The sequence below is a fragment of the Hippichthys cyanospilos genome, chromosome 10, assembly GCF_059441005.1.
Source record: "Hippichthys cyanospilos isolate Australia breed blue-spotted pipefish chromosome 10, RoL_Hcya_1.0, whole genome shotgun sequence".
Classification (NCBI taxonomy): domain Eukaryota; kingdom Metazoa; phylum Chordata; class Actinopteri; order Syngnathiformes; family Syngnathidae; genus Hippichthys; species Hippichthys cyanospilos.
Window position 1 is genome coordinate 21,059,477 of NC_142378.1, and position 14,790 is coordinate 21,074,266.

General features: G+C 36.9%; 1 protein-coding gene across 1 annotated transcript in view; it reads left to right on the top strand.

The window, feature by feature from the left end:
- Nucleotides 1-14,522, top strand: part of yjefn3 (YjeF N-terminal domain containing 3) — a 68,541-nt gene extending 54,019 nt beyond the window's left edge. The window contains exons 3-6 of the mRNA XM_088426682.1: nucleotides 3,489-3,599; nucleotides 9,516-9,629; nucleotides 12,350-12,500; nucleotides 12,680-14,522. Of these exons, the coding sequence (XP_088282808.1) occupies nucleotides 3,489-3,599; nucleotides 9,516-9,629; nucleotides 12,350-12,500; nucleotides 12,680-12,876 (573 nt within the window). The 3' untranslated portion in view covers nucleotides 12,877-14,522. The remainder of the gene's footprint in view (nucleotides 1-3,488; nucleotides 3,600-9,515; nucleotides 9,630-12,349; nucleotides 12,501-12,679) is intronic.
- The last annotated feature ends 268 nt before the right edge of the window (nucleotides 14,523-14,790 follow it).

Consider the following 14,790-nt stretch of genomic DNA (forward strand, 5'->3'; position numbering starts at 1 on the left):
GGTTTCTATTGCCCGCCATATGACGATTTTACCTTTCGATCGCAACTTCGGAACGGATTAATTTTGTATGGCGGGCGTCCACTGTGTTATCAAGTCTGTTTTATAAGGGATTTAACGTAAGAAAATTATGACACATCCAACTATTTATATGGCAAACACATGCCTCTAAGCTTTGAATTTGGGAGTCATTTAATTTTAGCGGCGAGTAACGCTGCATATCATCAGCATAACACTTATAATTAAAACCATATTTCGATATAAGCGTATCCAAGGGAAGCTTGTTAATGCAAAATAACAGGGGACCAAGGCCGTGTGGCACATCCATGTCGTAGAATATTCAGCTACTAAAACCGACACGGGGTTGTCGGGTTCTATTAGATAAGAAAGACTTGAACCAGGAAAATGCCTAACTGTTAACCTCAACACTGTGTTCTAACACATCTAAAAATATACTGTGGTAGACAGTCTCAAATGCCGAATGAGGATCTGGCAGTACAAGCAGAGACACTGTCCGAGAGTCTGCACTGATCAATAAGTCATTGACAATTCTGGTCAGGGCAGTTTCAGTTGAGTAGCAGGAGTGGAAGCTGGACTAAAAAATGTCCAGAGGATTCTTAGTATTTAGGCATGCAGGTAATTAATCAGCTACTATTCTCTCGATTATTTTGGATAAAAAAAGAAAGCGTGGAAATGGGATCGTATTCCGCAAGAACCAATGGGTCACTATTTGTTCTTTTCAAGGAGGGGTTTAATGATTGCAAGCTGAACAGATCCTTTGACGGGAGAGGTATTGCAGATGGTTCATGTAAAATCATTTAAGATGGAAAATTTTTTCTTGAAGAGGTCTGATGGAACATGTTTTAGGCTTTGAGGTGGCTACCAAAGAGGCCAAAGTCTGTGGGGAGAATGGATCAAACTCTAAGAGTGAGCTGGTGGAAAAGTATTCTGAACCCTGGCCTGTACAACTGTTGGAATTTACCTTTCATTGGACCCACAACGCTCACATGTACTTCCATTTTCATCCCTTCCTTCAGCTCCTGAACCAGGTTATCAGGTTATTTCAACCCTAACCCTGGCAACCAGTCAGTGTCCAATTTAGGGTGTGATTGAACTTTGTTTCCCAAATCGAAATCATTTTTCCCTAACCCTAAATTACATAGCAGAAAGGGGGGGAAAATGACTTTGCCCATAAAAGAAGTTAAGTGTGCTTGCTTCAAGCTATGTATTTGTCGCCCTCAGTTGTAGTTTATTTAATAACTGACACAAAAATCTAATCAAAATTTAACATTGTATATTTAAGCTCAAAATTGTTCAATCAACTGAGCCTGAGCTGAAAAAATGTTATTTACCGAAAAGTGGCTCCAAGATGTGCTGTGGCTTGAAGCACCCCTACTGTATATGTGGTGCGAGATTTACCGCTCATATCCTAGGTAGCCGACAAAACAGTTGCATTTGATAAAGGGTTGAAACATTTCAGTCATCCTTTTTATTATGTGTATAAAAAGTGCAGGTTAGTGTAGCGCACTGTTTCTGAAATAGTGGGGCGCAAGGCGATGCCAGGGGATGCATGGATGATCCCAGGGAAAAGGATTTATTTTTACCATGAGAATTTAATTGTGATAAAATAAGGATTGTTATCATTTTTTGCACTTTGCTGCACATGTTTTTTTCTTCTTGGACCAGGAGTGTCAAACTTGCTTTAGCTTGCGGGCCTTATGGAGGAAAATCTATCATCAATCATAGTATATCCTGTACTTTGCGGACTATAATCCGCACCGGTGTATAAGCCGCAGCAGCAAAACTTTGAGCAAAAAACACATCTTTTGCCACTGATGAGCCACACTGGACTTTAAGCCGCAGGTCGTAACATCAGATATTTATGCAAAAAGGTGGTACTGTATATCAAAGTTTTAATAAAAAAAAAAAAAATATATATATATATATACGTATACTGTATATATATATATATATATATACGTATACTGTATATATATATATATATATATATATATATATATATATATATATATATATATATATATATATATATTTTAATTGTCTACCAACTGCAACATCCTCTCTTTAACAGACTGAACCTGTTATATGTTTAGTCCCAACATTATATTTATAGAAAATGGGTGGATTGATAATACCGACAAATCACCAACAGAATACTGCAGACTTAAATAACAGTTCAAACTTGAAATCAACACTTTGATAGCATTCGGTCTCCCATTGTTTAATTGATTAATTAATTTAGTGAACATTGCACACACTACACATAAATAATATATACAATCATAATATTATAAATACAATCATATATACTGCATACCGTATATGAAATTTACACGTCACAAACTTTTATACAAGAGCTTATTCAATTTAGATATATTTTTTAAATATTTTTAATAATAGATTTTAAAACTCTTTTTGAGCACAGCCATTAAATCACATCTTTTGAGCTCCATTTCATAGTTGTTCCATAAACTGACTCCTTGAACAGATACACACATTTACTTGACCGGTGGGGATGGGGGGGCAAGACAAGCTGCACTGGACTATAAGCCACGGGGCTCAAAGCATGAGGAAAAAGTTGTGGCTTATAGTCCGAAAAATATGGTATTTATGAATTTATATAACTTTGAAACAACAACATTGCATGCAAGGCAGCACTATATAACATGCTGAAGATAAGAACTAACAAGTGACTGCTTTCAACTTAAGCCACACCGTTCTTCCTCACTAAAAATGTACTATCAACAGCGGGCAGAGGGGCTGCCAAAAAGAAAGATCAAGACAAACAAAGTACAAATGAATAAACTGCTAAAGGATAAACTAAATCAGTTTCAATACATCATTATTTCTGGTGCAGCCCATGCTGCCCAGTGCCAGTTGATCCACGGACCGGTGCCAGGCTGCGGACCGGCGGTTGGCGACCTCTGATTGCGGCTGCCTTCTTTTTTGCGTGTATTCACCTTCTTAACAGGTTTTTATCTCAACTGAACTATAGACTGATAATGCAATTTTTTATGGCTCGTTTGCAGACATTCAGCAAGTAATACACTCAAATAAGAACCAAATATCATTCATGACATTGCAATGTAAATGCAATTGAAATTAGATGTTATCACTTAAACTGTTGAATGAATGAAAAAGCTCACAGGTCTTTTGTCTTTATGTCAGTCAAAGTTGGGGCGTTAACATTGTCGCCTGCCACAACTTGTATTTAATTTTGGACTTTGGTTATTTTTTTATTACCATGGTTGCTACACAGCCTCTCATTGTGAGGGCACCTATATTTTATCCTAAAGATGGCAAGCCTGGCATGTCCATGGGAGGGTATGAACGGGGATCACGTAACAAAGTACTCAAGAATCCTTTAAGCCCAATGGCTACAAACTGCATTCATCTTTCTATTTTTCTCTCCTGCAAGCCTTTTGTTCTTGTTTCTAAGCATCAACTTTCTGTTTGTGTTCTTTCTCCAGGCCTACCCTCTCAACTCTTTAGCAAGGAAGCAACCAACAGTGCTGGTGGTCTGTGGGCCTGGGCAGAACGGTTCCATTGGCTTGGTGTGTGCACGACACTTACGCATGTTTGTAAGTATAAAATAAAGCACCCCAAAGTCAAAGTCAAGTTTATTGTCGAAAAGCATACATATATATATATATATATATATATATATATATATATATATATATATATATATATATATATATATATATATATATATATATATATATATATATATAAATTATATTTATATATATGAATTGAGATTGGATATATTACAAAAATAGACAACAGTAGTGGCTTGCAAAGGAAAAGCACATTTCAAGCCATGCATCTTCACTGGTAACATGTATGGAAAACAAACTGAACAGTTCAATACACTTACTCAATATTTCTCTCCAATGTTCACAGATGCACGCAGAAAGCAACAGAGACAATCTCCCCTCTAAACAGCATGATCTATATTACCTTAATTTTACTCAAATATACTGCAAATCTACAGCGCATTTAACGGTTCGAAATAACTCACGGTGGGCCGCCGCATACACACACAGCTAGCTGCAAAATCACCGTCAACCTCTCCAGACCAGCTTCCACTGTACAAACGTCATTTACATTACACATCATTGGCGAGAATTCACTTATTATCACTTATTTAACATATTGTAAGCAAATGTATTAGTTACCTTAAGCTCTACATGATTGAATTTACAACAATATTTGAACGTCCACTTTACAGGACGACTTCAAGACTGTCAGTCCTCGCGGGTATTTTTCTCTCTCTAGTTCCTGGTCTGAGTCTCACGTGCGCTACTCGCTCTCACGGGATTTCAGTGACCGCTGTTCCCAAAGGGACAGCACCCCCTCTGTGGGCCGTCAGGGCCAACAAGGCCTTCTCTGCTGGCCTAACATAACCTGACATCATTATCATAACTATAATAAACTGTAATAATTATAATAACTACAATGAAAGTCAATATAATTTTAAATTCATTTTTACTATCTATCTATCTATCTATCTATCTATCTATCTATCTATCTATCTATCTATCTATCTATCTATCTATATACAGTATATATATATATATATATATATATATATATATATATATATATATATATATATATATATATATATATATATATATATATATATATATATTATCTATCTATCTATCTATATACAGTATATATATATATATATATATATATATATATATATATATATATATATATATATATATATATATATATATATATATATATATATATATATATATATTATCTATCTATCTATCTATACACAGTATATATATATATAATATATATATATATATATATATATATATATATATATATATATATATATATATATATATATATATATATATATATATATATATATATATTTTTAAATTGCTCTCCATATTGGTTACTGTCAGGTTCATTTGTCAGACATTTGTAAGAAACTGTACACAAAAAAGGAGGCAAGGCAATCTTCAGCTCATGCATGAGGGGAGCGAAGAGGAACTGGCCAAGGACAATGCTATTGCGCTCTGCCAGCCTCTCTGACCCCTCTCTCTTTCATTTGATACAGAGATCCCTAACTACATGAAGGTCCCGGCCCTCAAGGGGCAGAAAGAAATGCAAGTCTATGGCCGAAACCTTGTGTACTTGTCCTTCTATGTGTGAGCATGTGGGTGAGAAACTAATGGAGGTATGATAAAACATTATGCGTTGCAAGACATTCTGATAAAATATTATGCATAGCGAGACATCGATAAGAATCACAGCTGCAGGAGCGCTCCAGCTGGCAGGCTTGAGCGGCCTTCCTTCTGCTTGAAACAAAACAATACCAAGACAGTTTTTCTCACAATCATTCTCACAGCAGACTTTTTCTTCATTGCAAGCATTTATATTTTGTAGCAAATATATAATCACTATATTTACATCTATTCTAACAGTTACGCTCCTTCTCTTCTTGTAGTTTTAAGTTGGAGTTTCAAGTTGGAGCTAACCCTGGCAAATAGTTCTGCTGGTAGTGCCTTTTGTTTGCAAGGGATCGACTTGGTGTTTGGAGCTTCACTGGATTTGCAAACTTGTTTAACCAAGGCACGAGACACCAAAGCACGGCTGGGCACACGTGCCACGGTGCTTTTAAAAACTTCTTGGGAAACCTGAGTGGATATACAGTATTGTACATCTCAGTTTGAAGGTAAAGAGAGCTTCTCAATGCGCTACGGTGCTTTTAAAACTTCTTGGGACACCTGAGTGGATATACAGTATTGTACATCGTAGTTTGAAGGGTGAGAGAGCTCTTCAATGCGCTACGGTGCTTTTCAAAAACTTTTGGGAACATCCAAGTTGATACACTGTACATCTCAGTGCCAAGAGATTGAGCATGATGAAGTCAAGATAAATCATTTTTAATATGCTTGTGTTATTTTACTTTGTTCATATTCAATTAATCGTAAAGAAATAAAATGATGTTTGTTTTAAATTAAACTGTGATTTGTAATTTGGACTCCATAAAATTTTGGGGATATTTATTTTAATTTTTTTACACAAGCGTATAGCTCAGTAATGCGTGCATGTGCTCATGAGGGCTATTTATTCGAGAGTGACATCATAGAAGGGGTACGTGTGAAAGTCATGGGCCGCCATTGCCTAGTCGCCTCGCTTATCGCGCCCTCGATGCATCGCAGATTCTTTTTTTAGGGAAAAAAAAACGTATGTATAATAGAGAGACGCATTGTGATGGCTTCCTGCATGCCATTCCTCCATGCGAGTTATCTACAAATGCACTTGCCACTGGCACGCCTCGGAGGTTGAAACACTACTGCAGTACGCATATATACTTAAATCTTAAATTACTAAACCTTTAATATACTGCATTGCCTTCGCTTTCCGTGTCTTCCGTTTCTTGGCTGTATGTATGATCATGGTCAACAGTTGGTCGGATGTCCAACTAAGAGCAAATAACAAGTAGCTTAAGAAACATGATTAAAAAAATAGAGTTTATATTTTAAATTCCAATTTATTACGAATAGCAAGAAGATTCCAAAGCTATCTTTAGTCTTTAGGGATCTCTCAGCCGCCTGTGTGCTCAAAGCACGTCATTAAGCTCAAAGAGCACACCTACAAGATGCAGACCTAACCCTATGAGGAGTCGATTTTAAGTTCTGAGCGGGAATGGGTTACAACTCCTACCCTCATTGGTCAATTGTCGCATTGGAGTACCAGCAGATTACCTCCCGGTAATAGTCTGCACATGATGTAATTCATTTGCATTTTTATTGGAGACTGTCCAATGTGCAAGATTGTGTTGCACAAAGTGCGCAAAAAATAATGACTGTGTTTTCTGCACTATAAGGCGCACCTAAAAGCCTTATTTTTTTTTAAAAACCTTATGGTGCGCCTTATATATGGATCAATATTGAGATTGGGATTGGCTGGCAGCCAGTTCAGGGTGTCCCCTGCCTACTGCCCGAAGCCAGCTGAGATTGGCGCCAACAAGCCTGCGACCCCTGTGGGGATAAGCGGCTATAGAAGATGGATGGATGGATGGATGGATGGATGGATAGATGGATGGATGGATTCGTAGATGGGGAATGAACTGATAAAGTAAGCTTTATCTGTTTTGTGTGTTTACAGTTGAACAAGGTTGGTCAATTTGACATTGAGTTATTATGCTATTGAGCGTTTAGAGTTATAATTTTAGTTATTATTGTTATTACTTTGTGTATTACTATATTGTGATTGAAAACGTTTTCAATTATGTCATTAATTGAGGGTGCGCCTTATAATCCGGTGCGCCTTATATATGGAAAAGGTTTTAATATGTGTCATTATTTGAGGGTGCGCCTTATAGTGCGGAAAATATGGTACATCATTTTAACTGTGTTTTAACAGGTTTAAATCTGTTATTGTAACGTTTGTCATTACATAAACATTGACATGACTTTCAATTTTTGCTTTCAAAAAATTAAGTCAAATGTGACATTGCCTGACAACATGGCATACATATCCCAACTACTATCCAAGCATACACATTAAGAGTTTTTCCCTAATTTTGAAACTATTCAAAACTCTTAAGATGTTCTGTGGTCATTTATCATTAACGTGTAAACATATGCTCAGGAGCGCTTACTGCAGTTTTCCTGGTACGTAGCCTAACTTGCCTGCCCAAGTAGTTAGCTCGTCATATGAAAACACCACACGATCACTCACCTCTGCAAAATCTAGAACAAACTGTTCTCAACAATAAAAATAACAAAATACGTTTGACTTGCATCAGGATCAACAGGCTGTCCCAGAATATAATTTGAGCTCCTGTAAACATCTCAGAGCAGTTATCCCATTACCCTCTCGGCAAGAGTCCTCAGACAGTCATGACATCACACCGTTGTTACTCTCATTAATGCTGTCTGCATGCAAACATGATGTCATGAGCAGCATGTCTGCCCATTGGAGTCTGCACTCAGTGATACGTATTTTAAGACGAATTGTTGTTTTTGGAGGCCATTTGGAGGGCATCAAAGACAAAACGGGAAACGGATAAAGGTCTTGCTTTATTTTCCATGTGTGTTTCACAGCCATAATTTATTGGTCTTTTCTTTAAAACAATGTTTCTGTTTTTAGCATTTGTGCCCCTTTGGGACAACACCCGTCTTAGTTTTCTATGAGTGAAGAAACGCGATCACTTTGGACCTACGAACACTCCCCCGGTGCTAGAATGAGTGTTGTTCATGGTTGTGTTGTGATCTGTCTCAGATGGAAGACACACAGGCACACACGTGAGCTCGGCACAAAAAAAGCACCTCTATACTTACACTGCCTTTTGGCGGATGAGTTATGAAGCTGATGAGAACGTGAGGCAATGCAAAGCCGCTTTATTTACGTACATACCCATGATAACCCACTTTGGCATTTTTAAATACTTGACCCAAAGGTAACATACCAGACTGAACCAAAGGTGTCCAAGTATTTAACCTTGAATTCAATTCATATTTTGCATAGTGGCAAGAATTTGTTACAACACAGCAACATTGTCTTTTTTAAACTACACATTTACTGACTAATATGGCATAACGTGTTATTTTTAGCACTTGGCATCTAGTGCAACCTGTTGAGCCTGGAGGGGGCTCCTCCCATCTGCGGTCCCTTCTGAAGGGACCCTAACCCTAACCCCAGATGAGGCTTTTGACATTTTCCCTTCCCCTACTTGGAGCTTTGTTCAGGGGATGCCGTTTTGTATTTATGATGTTCTGTATGACTTCTTTTTCACCTGTGAAGCCCTTTGACACTGGGGTGATTCAGGGCTATACAAATAAATTTGACTTGACTATGGTAATGAACATTGGCAAACAGCAAGTATTGTCCTGTTGGTAGTTTGATTGCAGAAAGAATAAAGACTGCATATAAGAACGTGTGGAAATCAGTATTCATGGTCTTTGGACTAATGCAACAGCTGCTGTCACACATGACACTGAACCTGAGCCGCCCCATAAATAAAAACAGACAATTGTTTCGTTACTTGTAACATGAAGTGCAAAAACATCCTTGGGCAATGAGCCACACGCTAGCTGTCTAAGTCTATATAAATTGATGTCTGTTCACATATAGTAAATTTCCATCCATAATCTGTTATCACCAGCAGTTCCACTTTTTTTTTTTTTTTTGCAGCGCAAACACTCTTGTTCTAGGGACGGGAAATGTGCATGTTTCAATATTTGTGTAAAGGTGAAAGATCACAGGTGCTTCCTGAAGAACATTACAGACCTTTGCTTTTGCGGGCGGCTGGATTTTTACTCTGCTGCTTATAAAAGCTGACATTCACTCAGGAAGCAGACAGCAGAAAACCGCAACTGCCGAACATTAGTCAATGTACGTGTGTCGTGCAACTCTTGACGTACAGTGTGCCATTTGTCAAAAAGGAATAATGATTCCAGATTTTGGTTACATAACACCCCATATTAATATTTTTTTCCTCTTATCTTCAGGAATATGAGCCCACCATCTACCACCCAAAGCGATCCTCTCATAGTCTGCATCAGGATTTTATGGTTCAGTGTGAGAAGATGGACATCCCTTTTCTTTCCTACCTCCCCACAGAGGTCAGCACCTTATTCACCATATTAATTGGATTGCTTTTATAAAAATTATAATAAATCTCTTTATACCATTTGGGGTTGACTAATTTTTGATGAAAAGAACACACACAAAACTGATCGTTTGTCATTGACAATATATAACAAACCCCACACCAGCCAGAACAAAACTAAAATTCCATAGTGTATTATTAATTACATAGCTTAGGCTTGGACTTCACTGTTAAGTGAAAACAATCCCTTAAAGTACTTTTTTGCAAACTTTGAAAGGAGCAGTAAATGACCATCGAAGTTGTTTTGTCTTACTCCAAGGCACTGCTTGCTAATTCCTTGTGCAAGTTTGTTTTCATATTCCTTGAAGAAGACATGCCTTTTTAGAAAAAAAAAAATCCAATAAAAAAAATAAATGAATAAAAATAAAAATAAAAATTAATAAAAATAAAATAAAAGCCAAACCTTTAAGGGAAACTTATACCTGGTGGACTACTTTTCAAAGTCTGTTTAAAAGGGAAAAGGAATCTGCACACATGTTAACACTGCTGGAGAATTTTAACAAAAAAGATATGTCTTATAAATTCAGATTTTGAATGTTGAGGTACACTGCTGGCAGGAAGGACACTGTACATTCCATTTGCCATGAAAACCTGCCTGAAAAAAAAAAAAAGTGTTTCGCCCCCCACACTGACGCCAAAATACTACTTTAACCGCCTTCTGGGGACGTCTTTGTTCTAAGCAATTAATACTCTAAGCTATTAACTACTCGCCCTTGTGCAAAACTTGCCCCCCCTTTTTACTTCAATTTGGGTTAGTTTTACAGAATTGCGAGGGTAAGTCTGCCCGTGACTTTATTTGTTACCTAGATCATGGCTGTCCAATTAAAACACATGGTGTGCTATTAAAATGACAAAATTACCGTACTTTTAATGCATTTTTTCATTGCATAAGAAATAACAAACTGTTGCGCTTATGGGGGGGAAACGGGCGTGAGACAACGTACGCGCATGCGTAGACGCAAATGCTGAAACTAATGTTGCGACAATAAAATGATTTGACGTTTCAATGCTTTATTTTTTTGACACAGCTGTATATGAATTTGTCGAAAAGCCTTAAAAGCCATCTTCACTATCTGACATGCCAAATAGCTCCTCCCATTTAAATCCCAGAAGTCCTCTCCTTCCCGCTAGTCATTTGCGCAAACATCCTCGAATCGTTACGCTTCCATGGGTAGCCATCTTCAGACCCGTCCAATTTGTTTGAAATGGACATCTCCGAAAATGCTTTGCAGAAGCCGTCTTTACCCATTTGACGACTGTGGCGAGATTAGAGGGAGGATCGGTTGCTCTATGCTGTGTTTCTCCCACCACCTGCTGACATCGACGCTTGCCATAACACAGCTCTTGCATGCTTGACTTGAACAACACAACAAGCCAATCTTTTAGTTTTCACAATGGGTCACAGTCTGCTGGAAAAATGATCCATGCAGCCCCGTTGTTGACAACAAAGAAGCAATAAGGCAGCACTTGACGAAAGTGCATTGAAAAGTGCAACCGCGCTAAAAGGGATGGATACTTATGGAAGCCCATTCACGCCAGTGAATAAAAGCAAAAAACAAATACCAGACAGAAAAAAAAGTCAAAATAATGAGATTAAAAAGTTGAAATAATGAGATAAAAAGTCAAAACAATGAGATAAAAAGTCAAAGTAATGAGACAAAAAGTCAAAATAATGAGATAAAAAGTCAAAACAATGAGATAAAAAGTCAAAATTATGAGATACTTCCACACAACAGTCAAAGTAGCAGCTCTTTGCTGTGAGTTATCCTTCTCAGTTTGACACAGAAATGGATTGTGAGTACATTGAGGACTACTTTAAACGTGGCTTTACAACAGATGAAATACATCATTTGCTTGCTGATTCACATGGAATTGTACTAAGCAAACGTATTCTTGAAAGGATTTTACGCAAGAAGAAGCTCTGGCGTCGAAAGAATAAAACTGATGTGGCTCAGGTAGCAACATTCATGAAACAGCACCTGGAAACATCTGTTACTGATACTGTTGCAGCGACACCCGCCTATTGGGTTGAACTTCTTATCTCATTATTTTGACTTTTTATCTCATTATTTTGACTTTTTATCTCGTTCTTTTGACTTTTTATCTCGTTCTTTTGACTTTTTTTTTATCTCATTTCGACTTTTTATCTCATTATTTCGACTTTTTAATCTCATTCTTTTGACTTTTTTCTGGCGGATTTTTTTTTTTTTCACTGGTGGGAATGGGTTTCCATAGATACTATATGGAATTAGAGCCTTGTAAATAACATGATATTACTTATTTTTTGCTTTTGAATTAATGTTATCCAAACACAAATGTGGAGAAAATTGGTCTGTTTTTGAGCTATGCGAGTATAAATTGACCCCCCAATATAGGATTTGAAAATGAGGGAAAAAAAAAAACTTTACATGGAGGACTACGGTATGTTGAGCTGAGGGGTGCTGTCAGGTCATGAAAATGTATTTGGCGCAATCTTTTGAAAAGTCGAGATATTGTGCGTGCTTCATTTAAGCAATTGCCCGACCTGGATATGAAAAGGTTAAAAAAAAATATGCTTAATGATGGTACCTTTTTAAGTAAAACACTTAAGTGAACCTTTTTCCATTTAGACTTCTGCTAAAACTGATTCATGAAAAGAATGAATTAATTCATCCTTAGGCGTGCTTTTCACAGGTCCAGCTCATAAACGATGCTTACAACCTGGTGATTGATGCAATGCTGGGGCCTGAGGATTTCACTGCTGACATTAAGGAGCCCTACGCTGGTATTCTGGTCACCCTCAAGCAGGTCAAGATTCCCATTGCCAGTGTAGACGTGCCCTCAGGTGAGATTCAAAGTCCCGGCCCGTGCTTCAGGTTCGTTTTTTTTTTTTTTTTTTTTTTTTTTAATATTGAGCACCATGTGGTGGATATACATTGGGAATCACTTGGTGCTTTTGTGGGAAAAAGTGGGTAAACTCTACTCCACATTTAGTCCTTATCTGCTTATCATCTCGTTTCTCAGGTTGGGATGTCGAGGAAGCAGTTGAAGACGGGATAAGCCCAGAAGTGCTCATATCCCTGACGGCACCAAAGAAGTGCGCCATGAGTTTTTCGGGAAAGCATTTCTTGGCCGGACGCTTCCTGCCTTACGATATCCAGAAAAAATACAATCTCAACCTCCCGGATTACCCGGGCACAGACTCTCTAATCGAATTGTAATGCAATGGGAAACATTTTGACAACGCCTCTTGTTTTGCATCTTAGAGATGAAAAACAATAATATGTCAGTCATGTCTTTTGGGTCTTAGCCGCATTTGCTGTTCAGTGGCAGTAGGAGGATTTAGAACTTGTGACTTTGTGTCTTTTTAAGGAGAAGCTTGAGGTAATTCTGTGTCAGTCCCCTCATAAGAACTGAAGCATTATACATGTTGGATTTATTTAACTAAAGAGATGTAATTCACAGCACTTCTCTTGCTTGTTACAGAAGCGTGCAACTCTTTTATTTTTGTCTGCATTCAAGCAATACAATTCAATACAAAACAGTTTTTGCTTTACTTCTTTTACATCTCAAAAAACAGTTCTTGTTCTCTAAACAATAAAAATAGTAATGTAAAACTTGTTCTTATCATTGACTTTTTTTATGATCAATAATTGTTTGTCGATACTGCTGGCTTTATTTTACATGCCTACATGGTTCCATTTGGCCCATGTGGTTGAATTTTTTAGGGTGGTAAAACCAACACTTCACAAATCTTCTATCTTTTTACTTGATTTGATTAATTGAACATATAACAGGAGCAATACAAAGAGACTGAAAAAACAACTAAAAGGAGAAAATTTTAATTCACCATTTTTTTCAGAGTATCAAGTTTTATATGTGATTCATATATATACACAACACAGTTTATATAAAACCTTTCTTTGAAAATAGTATAAATTCACATTTTTCAGATCTATTCAATAAGTATTGCATAAATTGACATCAATAATTGTTTTTATTAATGCCATATCAATATTATCACAATATTATTCTATTCTTTAAAGTTTTAACAACATTCAATATTTCTATGTGGTTTACAGGACTAAGGAACATAATTGATGGGTTATTCTCAAAGTATTAATATATTTCATGCTCTAGAATTTTTTGCACATGTATTACCTACATGAATTAAAAATTCACTAACTTAATTTGTTATCACTTTTATTTGATCAATAAAAATATTTTTGTCATTTATATAAAATAATTTGGATAGTCCTTTCCTAATTATCAAATCATATCAAATCAAATGAATGATGATGATGCTGTTTTAATTCTGTTGCTACCATGCTACTTGTTTGGGTTCATTCATCCATAACTTGGCTTGATGTGGTAATAAACAGTTGCGATCCGCTGATAACCAGCCATCGACAGAGAAAGGTCTGTCATGATGGAGCTTCTGGTTTCAATAATAATGACCAGAGATATTCCCATAATGAATTAGGTCATTAGTGTAAATTGTACACACAGGCGCCTAATTTGAATGTTAGTCACTATAATGAAATGTCAGTTTCCCTTTTCTACCCTCTCATTGCCAGTTAACTGATGCCTTTCATGGCCATGAAAACAAGGGCCTCTGATCACCTTGACATTTAAGTTTTTTTAACAACACAAACTAAAAAAGTAAACTAAAGAGTGATGATACAGGAAGAGAGATAAAGAAGGTGGATGATTTTAAAAAGCGGCACGGTGGCAGACTGTTTAGCAGTGTTGTAATGGAGTAGTTTTCAATAAGTGGTCCGATAGATGGTACTGTTTCATTACAGTTTCGTTCTACATCTGTGGTCTGCAAATAAAGAAGAGATGAATAACTTCCTGTTCTTATCGTGTTATCTTTGATGGCTGTGTATGTGCTCGTTGCTTAGTTAAAATCTCGCAAATAAAAGGTTATGGACCCAGATTGTTGCTAAAAAGACTGTTGTGCACGCATTTTGTGTGAAGATAAACATTATTGTGGGATTTCACAATGGAGGATATGCTGTTTATTGACTGGCTAAGCAAACTGGAGAACTGGGTAACAATGTAAGGACACCCCAGCTACACCTGATATCAAGCTGTCAAACTCCCAATGAGGCCTGGGCTATGCTTAAAGGCCA